General features: G+C 37.1%; 1 protein-coding gene across 2 annotated transcripts in view; it reads left to right on the forward strand.

Moving 5' to 3' along the window:
• Window positions 1-16,004, forward strand: part of UNC13C (unc-13 homolog C) — a 691,503-nt gene that overhangs the window by 482,886 nt on the left and 192,613 nt on the right. For both annotated transcript variants that reach the window (XM_055436715.2, XM_088839621.1), the window contains one exon: window positions 5,664-5,749. In XM_055436715.2, the coding sequence (XP_055292690.2) occupies window positions 5,664-5,749 (86 nt within the window). The remainder of the gene's footprint in view (window positions 1-5,663; window positions 5,750-16,004) is intronic.

A 16,004-nucleotide genomic window follows, 5' to 3' on the forward strand; every position in this document is an offset into this window, starting at 1 on the left:
GAATGCTTCAGTTCTATATATATATATATATATAATTTTCAGATTCTTTTCCTTTATTGAATATAGTTCCCTGTGCTATATGGTAGTAGTCCTTGATGTTTATTTTATGCATAGTGGCGATCCTTGTTTCTTAAGATCACATCAACCCAAGTGTAGACAGCAGAATATAAAAACAAGTCTCTCAGGATATCTTTGGCTCTTCCTGCGCTTGTTCACTGGTCTAGCTCCTCTGCATCCTTTCAGCTACAGTTGCTGTTCTGCATTCTCCTTTTCTATTTACTATTTACTAGATGGGGAAGCAGTGGAAACAGTGTCAGACTTTATTTTTTTTGGGCTCCAAAATCACTGCGGATGCTGATTACAGCCATGAAACCAAAAGACATTTACTCCTTGGAAGGAAAGTTATGACCAACCTAGATAGTATATTAAAAAGCAGAGACATTACTTTGCCAACAAAGGTCCGTCTAGTCAAGGCTGTGGTTTTTCCCATGGTCATGTATGGATGTGAGAGTTGGACTGTGAAGAAAGCTGATCGCCAAAGAATTGATGCTTTTGAACTGTGGTGTTGGAGAAGACTCTTGAGAGTCCCTTGGACTGCAAGGAGATCCAACCAGTCCATTCTAAAGGAGATCAATCCTGGGTGTTCATTGGAAGGACTGATGCTAAAGCTGAAACTCCAATACTTTGGCCACCTCATGCAACGAGTTGACTCACTGGAAAAGAGTCTGATGCTGGGAGGGATTGGGGACAGGAGGAGACGGGGACGACAGAGAATGAGATGGCTGGATGGCATCACTGACTCAATGGACATGAGTTTGAGTGGACTCCGGGAGTTGGTGATGGACAGGGAGGCCTGGCATGCTGTGATTCATGGGGTCGCAAAGAGTCAGACACGACTGTGCAACTAAACTGAACTGAACTGATCCATGTTCCTACTCCTCATGTTGCTCTTCTTTGATATCATGGCAGTCCCCATCACTCACAGCATACATCAAGTTTCCTGTCACTATTGCTGCTTGATAACAGAAGTTCTGAATCCTCTCTTGCCAAACGTATTCATACTGCTGCTTCCCATCTCTGTACAGGCTGCAGAGTGACCCTCCTTTGAAAATAAGCTGCTCTCACAGTGCCTAAAAACCAATAAGGAGGAGGAATTTTCTCCAGACTCTTGGTTTTCCAGAACTACTTTTTTCCACTACCAGTTCAACCTTCTCAGGCTTTAGCTTCTCTGTGGGACTTATCAAATGCGTGTGTGTGTGTGTGTGTATGTATGTATGTGTGTGTGTGTATCTATGTTTGTGTGTGTGTGTGTCTGTATATATGAACATGATATGTATGTGTATATATATATATATGTAATATATATATATTTTTTTTTATTGCCATCTCTACTGCTAGGTTGTAAACTTCTGAGGGGCAAGGATTGTGTGTGTTTTATTTAGTACTTAGCCTTCAATTAATAGTGACTTATTAACTAATGTTACTTATTAAATGCTAAACATGTTAACACTCATTTTTATTATATAACCTCTTATTTTACTGGTATAAAATTTTTATATATTTTTTTAAATAAGATATTACAAACTTGATTGAAGGTTTATTTGTACATATGCCTCCTTGAATTCAATTCCCTTCTCTACTCGCCCAAACCTAACTATTAGAACTTTTTATCACCGTGAATTTCTTTGTATCTTTATGATAGATTCATGCACCTTGTTACATGTATCAGTTTTTTATTCTTTTTTATTGCTTAGTGGATTCATGGCAAGCCACTCCAGTGCTCTTGCCTGGAAAATCCCATGGATGGAGGAGCCTGGTAGGCTGCAGTCCGTGGGGTCGCTAAGGGTCGGACACGACTGAGCGACTTCACTTTCACTTTTCACTTTCACACATTGGAGAAGGAAATGGCAACCCACTCCGGTGTTCTTGCCTGGAGGATCCCAGGGACGGGGGAGCCTGGTGGGCTTCCGTCTATGGGGTCACACAGAGTCGGACACGACTGAAGTGACTTAGCAGCAGGATTCAATTTATGAATCTAGCTCAGTTTATTTATCCATTCATCGACTGAAAGAATGACTCAACATATATAGTTTTTGTAAAAATATGTTTCATTTCTCTTGGATAAATGCCTAGAGTTGGACTGTTGATAAGTGTATACTTAACTTGATTGACAAACTGCTTTCCAAAGGGACTGTCATATTTTGCATTCTCAGCAGCATTATATCAGAATTCAAACTTCTCTGCATCTGTACACTTTCACCAGCCCTTGATATTGTCAGGTGTTGTTTTGTTTTGTTTTCTTTTGTGCTGTTTTAATAGACATGCAGTGATGTCACATTATAATTTTAATTTGAAAGTACCTAGTGACTAATTAAAATTATAATGTGTCACAAATTTCGAAGAAGGCAATGGCACCCCACTTCAGTACTCTTGCCTAGAGAATCCCATGTACAGAGGAGCCTGGTGGGCTGCGATCCATGGGGTCATGAAGAGTCGGACACAACTGAGCGACTTCACTTTCACTTTCCACTTTCATGCACTGGAGAAGGAAATGGCAACCCACTCCAGTGTGCCTGGAGAATCTCAGGGACGGGGGAGCCTGATGGGCTGCCGTGTATGGGGTAGCACAGAGTTGGACACAACTGAAGCGACTTAGCAGCAGCAGCAGCGACTAATTATATGTTGAGCATATTTTCATGTGCTTATTTTCCATCTAGTTATATTCTTTGCTCAATTATCATTCAGATCACGTGCCCATTTTTTTGTTGGGTAATTATTTTTTTTATTATTATTGGAATTTGAAAGTACTTTGTATATTCCAGATATGTCCTTTATCAGACAGGTGTTCTGCAGGTCAGTTGCCTTTCTTTTCATTTTGTCAACAGTGTCTTTAGAAAAACAGATTTTAATTTTCATAAAGTCCAATATATCAATATTTTATGGTTTGCCCTTTTTGTGACAGATCTAAGTAACCATTGCTTGATCCTAGATCATAAGATTTTCTGTGTTTTCTTTAAGAAAATCTTTAGCTTAGGTTTTATATTTAGGTCTGTGATTCATTTTGAGTCTTTTTTTTTCTTGTATGTTGTGAAGTTTGGATTGAGGTTTACTTTTTTTTTTTTTGCATAGGGATATTTAACTACGCTAGCAGACATAGTGCAGACTACCTTTTCTCCATTGAATTAATATAACATTTTATTGAAAATTAATTGACCTTGAAGATATAGTGTCTTAATTACTATAGTTTCATTCTAAGCTATGAAGATAGGTGATGTAAAACCTTCAGCTATTTTAATAAACACCATTTTTGCTCTTCTATTTCTTTTGCTTTACTGTGTAAATTTTAGAATGAACCTGTCAATTTCCACAGAAAAAATTCTGCTAGAATTCTGAGTGAGATTGCATTGAATCTGTAAATCAGCTTGCTAGAATTAACATTCTAATGACATTAAGTATATCAGTTCATGAATACAATATATTTCTCCATTTATTTAGATCTTATCTGATGTTTCTCCTCAGTACTTTGCAGCTTTCTTTATACAAATCTTGTACATATATATTCTTAGATTTATGCCTAAGTATTTAATATATTTTGGTGCTATTATAAATGATACTCTTATTTTAATTTCAATTTTCAATAGTTCATTGCTAGGATATAGAAATACAGTGATTTTTGTATCCGACTTTGTATTCTGTAACCTTGCTGAACTTATTTAGTAGCTATTTTGTAGTATTTTGAGGATTTAGATTATTGTTTTCTCCAAATAGAGTGTTTCTTCCTTTGCTATCTGTATACCTCTTTTATTGCTCTTTTTCTTGACTGTGTGCAACCTTTAGGAGCTCCAGTACAAAATGTTTATTAGGAAGAGTGAGCCTAAAAACCATTGCCTTGATCCTTTTATTAGTATGATGTTAGCTGTAGGTTTTTAGCAGATTCTCTTTATAAGGTTAAGGAAATTTCCTTTAATTCCTAGTTTTCATAGCTTTTGTTATTTGTTTTGTTTTTAAGCATGAACAAATATTGAAGTTTGCCAAATATACTTTACTCATCTATTGCGATGATAAAGTTTACATTGATTCATTTTTCATTGTTGAACCCATGCTGCACTTCTGGGATAAGTTTCTTGGTCATGATGTATTATCCATGTATATATTGCAAGACTGAATTTGTCACTTGTTTTTGAGGATTTCCACATCAATTTTATGAGAGAGAATGTGGTTTAGTTTACTTTTTTGTACAGTGTCTTTGTTTTTTGTGTATCAGACCACCATATACTTAATTAATACATTCTTTTTTCTGGATTCAAAAATATTAATGTAATAAATTTTCTCATTTTATGAGCTTAATCACTCTAATTATACATTTATAGTTTTGTTGCTATGTATGTATTACATAAAAATTAACATACTACAAATTGTAGGATGTCTACAGCTATCTGTAAATGAAACCTTTTGAAATAAATTACTTGTTTAAGGTTATTTTTATATTAATAGAGTAAAATTTATTGTTGAAAACAAATTTTATGTATATGTAGGTTATATCAATATTTTTATCATAGGAAGTGTTCTGAGTTTAAGTGCTTAATAATTATGCATCCATATTTAAGTTTTAAAGTATCAGTTGAAATTATTAGATAAATTGATAGATGGAAGTTGGAAAGAACATTTGATAAAACACACTTTGCTTTGGTGTAGTATGTAGGAACCAAGGTCTTTTTTGAGGTTATCCTGAGGTCATATTTATTTAAGTAACTCTTTATATCCCATTCAGGATCATATTTATTTATTTTTTTATTTTTTTGATTTGGACTCAAAAATATAAATGAGTATGAGAGCTGCTTTTTTTACTTTACATATATATGTGTGTGTGTGTGTATGTATATACATCCTTATATACATATACATACATTATTATGTATTATATATATTATATATTATGTACATATATGTATATGTATTATATGTGTGTATATGTATATATGATATATATGTGTTATATATATTTGTTTATATGTGTATAGATATATGTATACATTTTATAAATAATATGCATATAATTATATATATGTATATATTTGTCAGAACACAACATACTTTCTTATGTACTAGCAAGGGCTGAGTGTTTATAATGAATGAAATTATTTTCACAGGGCTTACATTACTTTGAGCCTTATCATAAGTTTGAAAATACATACAAACAGAATTCATATTCAGCAGCAGTAGGAATATTGTCTTTGGCTTAAGCTTGTTTGATCTAAAAAACACAGCCTGCCTGGCAATTCTGAAATCCTGACTATGGGGTCTACCATGGACCATTTCACCAGAGGAGTAAGGAATCTTGATGAAATAATTTACTTTAAGCAAATATAGAATGGAAGCTACAGACCATGTGGTCACAAAGATTCGGACATGACTGAATGACTAAGCACAGCACAGAATGGAAGCATTCAAGTTTGCTTCAAGAAAAATGGCTGTTGTGATAAAAACAACACTCATGTGTAGCTTTTTTCCATACCATTGAAATTGACAAAGAGAAATGTCATAAGTAAAAGTATTTATAAACTATATAATAATGATTGTGATATATATGTAATATAAAGTGTATTCTTTTCTCAGTCACATGTTTTTCTTTTTGATCTACTAATATATGTGTTTGGTTTTAGGTTTCCTCAAGAGCTGAACATGGGAAAAATAAGTGCTGAAATTATGTGGACCCTTTTTGCTCAGGATATGAAATATGCACTAGAAGGTAATTACAAATATTTAAACTTATTAGAATTTGTGTTTTAGTTAAATTCTGATTTTGTGTTCTTGGTTTTAAATGTGAAGAATCGATGCATCAAAACATTGATTGCTGTGATCAGTTTAGTTCTAAAACTTATTTCTGCATTGTAGAAAGATAATGATCACAAAGTATTTAAAACTACTGAAGAGATACATATATTTTAAATCAAATGGTTTAAGTTGCAGGATAATAGTGAGTACTTAATTTGTAGGATAAGGTTTAGATGCAGGAATATTTTATGGCATAAATCGGATCACATCAAGAGGGTGGATGAGTGATATTTGTTCAGATATTTGTCTTCATAGACTTAGAAATGGTATCTTAGAATGGGCAGGTTAAAATCTGGCCAAAGCTGGTACAAGGACAATGGCAGGACACTTCACCAGAAATTCCACTTTCAATATACTCTAATCACAGAAGGTAAAGCAAGGAAGACTGTAAGTTTCTTTGAGTACCCAGCATAGTGTTTAGAGGTGAAGATAGAACGTTTAACCAGCCTGGGGTTCCTGCTTTCTAGGAACTTAAAATCTTGAAAAAAAAAAAAAGTTTTCTTTGCACTTATTCAATGTATATTAAGGCCCTAGATGCTAAATACTCAGACTACACTCAGTATGGAAGATACAACAGTGAACAGGTTGGCCATGGTTCCTGCCCTTGTCAGTGTTATGGAGGACAGCTGCAAGTATGCAAATGGTCACCATGTGGGATAGTCAGGTGTTGGAGAAGACTCTTGAGAGTCCCTTGGACAGCAAGGAGATCCAACCAGTCCATCCTAGAGGAAATCAGTCCTGAATATTCATTGGAAGGACTGATGCTGAAGCTGAAACTCCAATACTTTGGCTACCTGACATGAAGAACCAACTCATCTGAAAAGACCCTGATGCTGGGAAAGACTGAAAGCAGGAGGAGAAGGGGACAACAAGAGGATAAGATGGTTGGATAGCATCACCGACTCTATGGACATGAGTTTGAATAAAGTCTGGGAGTTTGTGATGGACAGGAAAGCCTGGCGTGCTGCAGTCCATTGTGTTGCAAAGAGTTGGGCATGACTGAGCAACTGAACTGAACTGAAAGATGATGGGCTATATAGAGGTGAAACTCTGAAGTCAGACTTGGGACAAGGGGTAAGGCAGGTTTTCTAGAGGAACCTCCTCTGAGGAAGTGTTATCTTGACAAAGAACTGAAGTTAGAAGTAGGAGTTCACTTTGGGAAGAGAAGAGCAGGAAGCTCATCCTGGTGTCGAGGACAGTCTCTTCCTGGTCGAGGACAGTGCATTAGCAAGTAGAGTGAGCACAAGGTATATTTGAGAAGAGAATTTAGCTGATTCTGTGAGCAAGAAGTAGCAAGAAATGAAGCTGGAGGAATTGGCAGGGACCAGCATGCAGTGCCTTATGGGCCACAGTGAGGAGTTTAACTCTCTGCTAACAGAAATAAGAGCCCAGAGAGAACTTCAGGAGGGACGTGTCCTGTTCGCATAGGCAACTAAGAACAGACATCAGCATGGCAAATAGATTGGTGGAGCTGGTGCTCACTGTGCCACTGTTTTGTTGTTGTTTGTTTGTTTATTTAGTGTTACTAAAATGTAAGTTTGCTACTAGGCCACACAGAGGAAACATACTGTACATTTCCTTATTCAAAAAAGAAGGTACACAATAGATTTTAGTACCTGGTTTTCTGGTAAAATCTAATTAAATATAAGTTAGGGTTTATCCTTAAAATTACACCACAGCTTGCTCAGAGATGCAAACTCCTTTTTCTGCAGTGAAGGGTTCCTTCTCTATCGTGTCAATCAATCCCGCTTTCTCTACCTCTGCCTCCTCTCAAAACACATCCTTTTATACCGCTATGTTCTGGTTGTCTCTTTGGGACCGAAAATGCATCTTAAGCATCTTAAATCAGACAGTAACCACCAGTCCACAAGACCAGTAAGTTTCTTCAGATAGCATTTACTCCCCTAGTCCTATCCCTGACACGTCACCACCCTCCTGATTGCCTATTCAGTTCAGTTCAGTCGCTGAGTCGTGTTGGACTCTTTGCGACCCCATGGACTGCAGCACTTCAATGTAGAATTCTTAATCTCCCCTGTGAAACCCTGATTCTTTCCCTTGCCTCCGGATTACAACACTGGCACCACCATTCATCCAGCTACTTAAATCAAACACAAAGAATTATCATGGATTCCTTTACTTTCCTCACACACTTGAAGCCCATTCTTGCCTTCAGGCTTTTTTTGCCAGCTGTTCTAATGCCTGGCATTTCTCTTCCCACCACTCTTCTCCAGCAGCCCTGTGGGGCTCAATTTAATGTCACTTGCTCAGAATCTAAAGTCACCTCCATGAATAGCCTTATTTTAACCCTCTGCCTAATAACTAATTGCTATCCTATTTATTTAGTTACTTAGGCTTACTTCTTATCTGTCTTTTGTACCACCATGTATGTATTTTGTCTGTGACTTTTATCAACATATCTATATTGCCTAGAACGATATCTAGTAAATAGAACCTACTTCATCTCTATGTGTTGAGGAAATGAAGACTTTATCAGGTAATCCCAACTCAGTGGAGTAGTGGGTAGGGGAAACCTGTTTGTGATCATTTTCTGTGTGATGTTGGGTACGTTCTCAGATGGCAACACCTTTGTGTTTCATTGTCCTCACCTACAAGATGAAAAGTTCACACTGAATCAGAGGCTGGGCAGTGGGAGGGGGGATCCTGCCCACATTTCACAGGAACTTGACTCTTTGGAACTGTTCCACAGTGGCTCTGCCACCAGGGCATGTTTTGTTTGGGCAGGGCCTCTATCTTTGCTTACATAACAACATTAGTGCAACTATTGGATATTTTATTTTATGTTACCTTTGCTTTAAAAAAATAAGTAGTAATTTTAGTCAGCAAAGTAAAATATTTATGTTAGGAAAGTAAATCTCAAAAATTCAATGTTTACTTAAAACAACAATGAAATTAGGATTACTACTTTGAATGTTTACTGACTAGAGGTTAATAGTTTTGTACAAAAACAGTACCTCAAAATGTTGAGATTGTATTTTTGAAAGTCAGATCCAAGGTCAATGGTAATTAATAACCCTGTGGCTATCTTAGGTTTTCAGAGACAAAAATCTTTTTCTTAACGTATTTTTTTGTTTGTTTGTTTGACTTTCTATTAGCTGCTGTGTTGAGATTTAATTCACACCCTATACAGTTCATCTGCTTAAGGTGTCCAGTTCACTAGTTTGCACATTCACACATATTCTAAGAAAGTCATGATGAATCGCAGTTCCTGGTTTATATATTATATCTTCTTCCATACCACATGTGAAGGCTTTTGAGTGCAAAGATTTTGTTTGTTATCTTTGTATTCACTGAACCTTAATGGAAACTCAGTCTGTGTTAGTTTACTTGAATTACAGATAAGATAACCCTATAGAAAGAACCTTGGAGACAAGGCTGAATACTTAGGTTCAAATTTAACATTTGTAGTATTGATAGTTGGAGAGAGATCTGAGCCTGGAAAACCTAGTTTCCAAAAGTTTTCTCACTCAAGAGCTACATCAGCTTTGGCAATTAGTGTATAACCTCTCCAAACGTGAATTTCCTTTCAAAAAGAAGTAATACGAGTTCCTAGGATAGGGTAAGCTTTACGTCATACTTTAAATGTTCTTTGCCAACTGGAAAGTAGTATGCTAATGGGAGGATACCATAATTATTATTATAAGGAATAAAAATTTGTAAAAATCTCAAAATAGTCTTCTTTAGGGGTCATTTAAGGTTTAAAACTTCGGGCAGAGTGTTTACAAATCCATGCTCATCTGTTCCCTATCTCTCCCTCCTTTCCTTTCACCATTTCTGTCTATAGATAGCTTCTTATTGTGCCCTTTTAAAAAAATGTGGCATAAATAATATTGTTGGAGAAAATGCAGACTAGGACTACCTCACAGAGTAGAGGGCATATACTTAAAAACATTCTCTGGCAGGCTCTCTCTACATGGTAACGTCTTACTCTCACTATTTGCGTTATAGAATGTTATAAAATTAATTTACTGTGGACGACTGTTTTAGGCTATTGACCTAGAAAGAGTCCAGGTTGTTATATAATTTGAGCTACATAGTTTGTCTTATGATTAAAGCATCTGAGCTCACGTTGTAAGTAACCTCGGTGAAGTTAGGTCAACAGAGAAGAGTCAGTTAAAATTTATAGACTTCAGGCTTTTTGATGCAGCTTTTTGCTTTACTTCATAAACCCATCAGCCGCTACAAAAAGAATAATCTAATTTAAAAATGAAATGAGTTTTCTCCCAACTTTACTCAGTCTCATATAGACTGAGCTTTCCTATTTGACATTAATCATTTATAAGTTTGATAAACAGAAATTGATCATTATGGTGATAATTTGCTGAATAAATCAGAGTAAATTATTTTACAGATTTTTTTAAAGATGTACTTTCTGGGAAAAAATGTACTGTAGTAAAGAAAAATGGAAGAAATATTGCATCAAATGAAATATTTGATGAAATATTTCATTTTATAATAAAATAGAGTTGGTTTTGCAGGGTTTTTTTCTAAATAAGTTATTCTAAAGACTCTTAAAGTCTTTAGCTTGACTGGTAAAGTTCTAAGATTACAATAAGTTAGATCTATATGTGAATTTTGGCTCCACTAGTTTCTATTTATTTATTATCTATAATTTTGAATAATTTATCATAATAGTCTCAGTTTCCATATTTTAACATTAGGGACAAAAATACCTATCTTATAAAGTTATTTTATGGAGAAAGGAAGAAAGAGAGATAGATTTGGGGGTGAGAAGGGGCTACTTCCCCAGTGTATGATAAATGTTCAAATATTAGCCATTATCACAGTCTTGAGGATTAGCCATTATCACAGTCTTGAGGATTAGCCAAAACTTGCAGATAATTTATAATACCACAAAAATGTCTAGATGCCTAAAAGTGACTGAAAGCTTTAATTGGGCATTCCAGTTGGCAGCTGACATTGTATTTGTCATCTTGGTATGGGTAGAACTTGGTTGCCTGGCAATTCTTATATCAGGGCAGTCCAGTTCAGGGCCCTAAAGTGTGTAAACATATGTTGGTGTTTTCAAAGTCTTTATTGAAAGAAACCCTAGGCCCCAAGAGAGAAGCCAGATGGTGGATTGGGTCCACAAACATTCAGGTGGTTTCTAATTAGCAGTTCTGTAGAATAGTGCTTGGGATTCTTTAAGCACTACTTCTTAAGCTGGGATTTGTGGCTGGGCTTTAAACCGTATCCTGAAATTACATCTACATGTAAGGGGCAGTGGGTGGGATGGGAGAGGGGTGTCTAAGTCATTTACCAATTTCTCAGATGAATCTTTGAACAGAAAACTAATTATAAAAGTCATTGAAAATGAATTAGTTAAAAATGACTGTTTTACTTAATTAACTTAGGCAGAGATGGAATTAATTATAAAATACAAAATACAATCATCTTTCACCTAGCCTTAGTAAAGTCTCTCAGTTCAGAGCTCCTCAAACTTTAATGTGTACACTAGTCCCTGAGAATCCCGTTAAAATGAAAGTTCTGATTAAGTAGACCTTTTGGGGGTCAGAATGGTGGTTCTCTCCGTTTCCAACAAAACTGAGATGATACCCAGGCATCTGGTTAGTGTACCTCACAACTAGTAGCAGCAAGGCTTCAACACTGGGCAGTGGCAGGGAGGTGGTGGTGGTGATGGTGGTATTAGTTCTGGACATTCCATCTTTTTATCACCAATTTTTCTTGTCTGCTGCTTAGTTATCATTGGTCCTCACCAGGTGAAGATTATCAGACTGCCTTTGTAATTTTTCACTGTCTCATAATCTTAATAAGTACAACTGTGCTATAAACTTTGCTCTCACTGTTTCCATGTACTGTCTTCTCTTAATGTGTGAATTTGAGTATTTGCATATTGAATATCTTTAGAATGTCTTACTCTCTTATTTTGGGGGGCCTTCACTCAAAAATATAATTTTTTATTGCCCTTCACCCCAATACAGTTCCCAGGCCACCTTGTACATTGAAGAACATTGCCCTTGTCCTTGTAGGCTCAGAACAATGAGAACACGAAGTTGTAGTCACATCTCTCCTGGCCTCACTGACATTGGTTCTACTGAGAGAACTGATCTGTTGGCCCCTGAATTTCTGTAGCTTCCCTTAAAATATTCTTGTCCTTAACATCTTTCTGGTTTACCTCATACCTAATCTACCTCAAACTATTATTTCATACTTGTCATCTTTCTTGTCTTCCTATCAGCAATTTTCTTCTAATTTTCAAGTTTACTCTTACAAATCACTGGTTGTCAGTTTTTCTTGATCTTCATTTTTTTTGGTGGAAAAGATTAGCTTCTGACTAATTTCCACAGTTAGTAAAAATCTCCCTGGAAAAAACTGACTGCTTTCATCTCCTGTTTCCTACTCTTAAGCTTTCTTAATGGTGTTGGAATGACAAAGATTAAAGCAATGCCTCTGTATTCTTCAAAGACTCTGGTTGGAGCTGAGATTGATAGCACTTTGTAAAGGCTCTCCTGGGTCTCTTTTTATTACCATAGTAGATTTAAACCTGTTCGATGTCCTTTGCTGTTGCAACATTCCTCATAGGTACAGAAATTGCCATAAATATCAGAGATGTTGATGTTGCTCAACTAAGGAGAGATGACAGGTGGCTTTCCCTTATCCTATTGAGACTCTTCACTATTACTTTTGCCCAGAAACAGACAACTGTTGAATGACTCAAAGAAGTAGCACAATATTTATTGATAAAATATTAGCTTTTAATGGATAATATCTTAAACCTGAATAAATTATATCCTAGATTTCGTATGACTAATAAGTTACTTTCCTGTACTGAAAACTGTTTTGTTCAGATTAGGTAATTTGGCAATAGCTACAGTTCAACACTACTTTGGGATACTTCTACATTCCTGATGTTATAAAATAGCTTTATAAACAGTACTGGTCATGAAGAGTTGGGCACAACTAAGTGACTAAACTGAACTGAAACAGTACAATTGCTTCAGCTGAAAATTGAGTTCAGTTCAGTTACTTAGTCATGTCTGATTTTTTCAACCCCATGGACTGTAGCACGCCAGGCTTCTCTGTCCATTACCAACTCCTGGAGCTTGCTCAAACTCATGTTCATCGAGTTGGTGATGCCATCCAACCATCTCATCCTCTGTCATCCCCTTCTCCTCCTGCCTTCAGTCCTTCCCAGCATTAGGGTCTTTTCCAATGAGTCAGCTCTTCACATCAGGTAGCCAAAGTATTGGAGCTTCAGTTTCAGCATCAGTTCTTCTGATGAATATTCAGGATTGATTTTCTTTAGGATTGACTAGTGAAAACTAGGACATCATAGTTGACCTCTTCTCTGAATCATATTAGCAAATTTATAATAAAAGTTCTATATATGATTGCTTTTTAAAATTTTTCAGAGATTCTTACTTCTGTTCTTGCTCAGATACATAATCTTCCCTGCTCCCACTTTCACAGTTACGATTCTTCCTTTGTAGATGCCTCCCAGACCACTGGAAAAGGTGCAAATTTCTTAGCATGGCTTATGCCCATTCCCTCCTCTCCTTTCTGTACCTGATTTCAGCTCTCATGCTTAATACTTTCCTCTATACACATGCTGTATGCTCTGGCTACATGCAACTATTTAAAATTTCCCTGAAATCCTTCTATGTTTCTGCTTTAGGACATGTGTATGATGCCCCCATCCCTTTTCAGGCTTGTTCTTACTTGCCATTCCCAGCAAAGACTCATGCATTCTTAAAAGTCCAATTCAAACATTACTTCTGTCAAGTTTTCCCTGACAAGTACTGATAAGTACTCCTTAGTTATTTTCCGATTATACCTCCTCCTTTACCATCTATCCTTATATTATATATTACAAATACTTCACGCACCATGCCCTGAGCTTTTATTTGTCTTTGTATGACTCTCCCTATTCTCCTTCCCATTCATTGACCCTTAATAAAAATGTTATGAATCAATGAATACAGGCAGGAAAATAAGCCTATGGCTATAAACAGACAAAAGCAAAGATATAGGTTCCATTCCCAAACTCTAATTTCCAGTCGCAATTCAGCACAGTCATACAACCTGATATAATCACTCATAGAAAGGAGAAATATTTTCTAAGTATATTGTTGTTCAGTCATTCAGTCATGTCTGACTCATTGCGACCCCATGGACTGCAGCATGCCAGGCCTCCCTCTTCTTCACCCTCTCCCGGAGCTTACTCAAACTCATGTCCATTGAGTCGGTTATGTCATCCAACCATCTCATCCTCTGTTGTCCCCTTCTCTTTCTGCCTCCAATCTTTCTCAGCACTAGGGTCTTTTCCAATGAGTTGGCTCTTTGTATCAGGTGGCTAGAGTATTGGAGCTTCAAGCTTCAACATCAGTCCTTCCAAAGAATATTCAGGATTGATTTCCTTTATGATTAACTGGTTTGATCTCCTTGCAGTCCAAGGGTCGCTCAAGAGTCTTCTCCATCACCACAGTTCAAAACCATCAATTCTTCAGTGCTCCACATTCTTTATGGTCCAACTGTTAAATCTACACTGGACTACTGGAAACACATAGCTTTGACTGTGTGGATCTTTGTCAACAAAGTAATATCTCTGCTTTTTAATATGCTATCTAGGTTTATCATTGCTTTTCTTCCAAGGACCAAGCTTTTCTTCTAAGGACCTTTAAATTTCATGGCTGCAATGGCAAGCCACTCCAGTACTCTTGCCTGGAAAATCCCATGGATGGAGGAGCCTGGTAGGCTGCAGTCCGTGGGGTCGCTAAGGGTCGGACACGACTGAGCGACTTCACTTTCACTTTCACACATTGGAGAAGGAAATGGCAACCCATTCCAGTGTTCTTGCCTGGAGAATCCCAGGGACAGGGGAGCCTGGTGGGCTTCTGTCTATGGGGTCACACAGAGTCGGACACGACTGAAGTGACTTAGCGGCAGCAGCAGTCACCATATGCAATGATTTTGGGCCCAAGAAAATATAGTCTGTGACTGTTTTGATTTTTTCCCATCTAAGTATGTAGTCCCAATAATTATTTCCCCCACAGTTCTGGAAAGGTTTAGTACTCACACATGTGGGAAAAATCCTAAATCCCTTTCATTTACCCACCCAAACTTTGTCTCTTTGTGTGTGTGTGTGTTGCTCATTCATTTGTGTGTTGTAAGAGAAGTTAGGATTACAATGAAGTACAGCTTTGCTTCCCTGACAAATTATGAAATACCTCTTCAATCACACTCTATTTGTCAGTCCCCATGTGATTTTCTATAACAACCCACTAATTTGTTTTGACATATCTTCACACAGAATTTCAAGTCTAGATTACTAGACAACAAATTAAAACAAGAACAAACAGTTACAAATTCTCAGTGCTCATTATTACAAAAAGATCAGTTCTATTCATTCAAATTATGGTTCACATGAGTCTCACCATGAACTGAAATATTTCTGGATGGATGTATCAACTTAGATGTGGCAGTTTATGTAGGAGAGTCTATTATATTATAGTATATTATATTACATTACATTATATTTGCCCCACACCCCCCAAAATAAAAAAAAAGGAAAAAAATGTATTTGCTGGTACGTTTTAAGTTTTCCTTATTCCCTCGGCCAGTACTTCTCAAAGTGTGGGTCCCAGATGAGCAAGCATCAGTGTCATCTAGGAAAAATGTTAGAAATGAAAATTCTTGATTCCGCCTCACACATGTTGTTTCAGATTCAGTTCAGTTCAGTTCAGTCGCTCAGTCGTGTCCGACTCTCCGCGACCCCATGAATCACAGCACGCCAGGCCTCCCTGTCCATCACCAACTCCCGGAGTACACTCAAACTCATGTCCACAGAGTCAGTGATGCCATCCAGCCATCTCATTCTCTGTCGTCCCCTTCTCCTCCCGCCCCCAACCTTTCCCAGCATCAGAGTCTTTTCCAGTGAGTCAACTCGTCGCATGAGGTGGCCAAAGTATTGGAGTTTCAGCTTTAGCATCAGTCCCTCCAATGAACATCCAGGATTGATCTCCTTTAGAATGGACTGGTTGGATCTCCTTGCAGTATAAGGGACTCTCAAGAGTCTTCTCCAACACCACAGTTCAAAAGCATCGATTCTTCGGCGATCAGCTTTCTTCACAGTCCAACTCTCACATCCATACATGACCACGGGAAAAACCATTGCCTTGACTAGACGGACC

Source organism: Moschus berezovskii, chromosome 9 (genome assembly GCF_049115385.1).
Source record: "Moschus berezovskii isolate FMDL1 chromosome 9, NW_MosBer_1.0, whole genome shotgun sequence".
NCBI classification, from domain to species: domain Eukaryota; kingdom Metazoa; phylum Chordata; class Mammalia; order Artiodactyla; family Moschidae; genus Moschus; species Moschus berezovskii.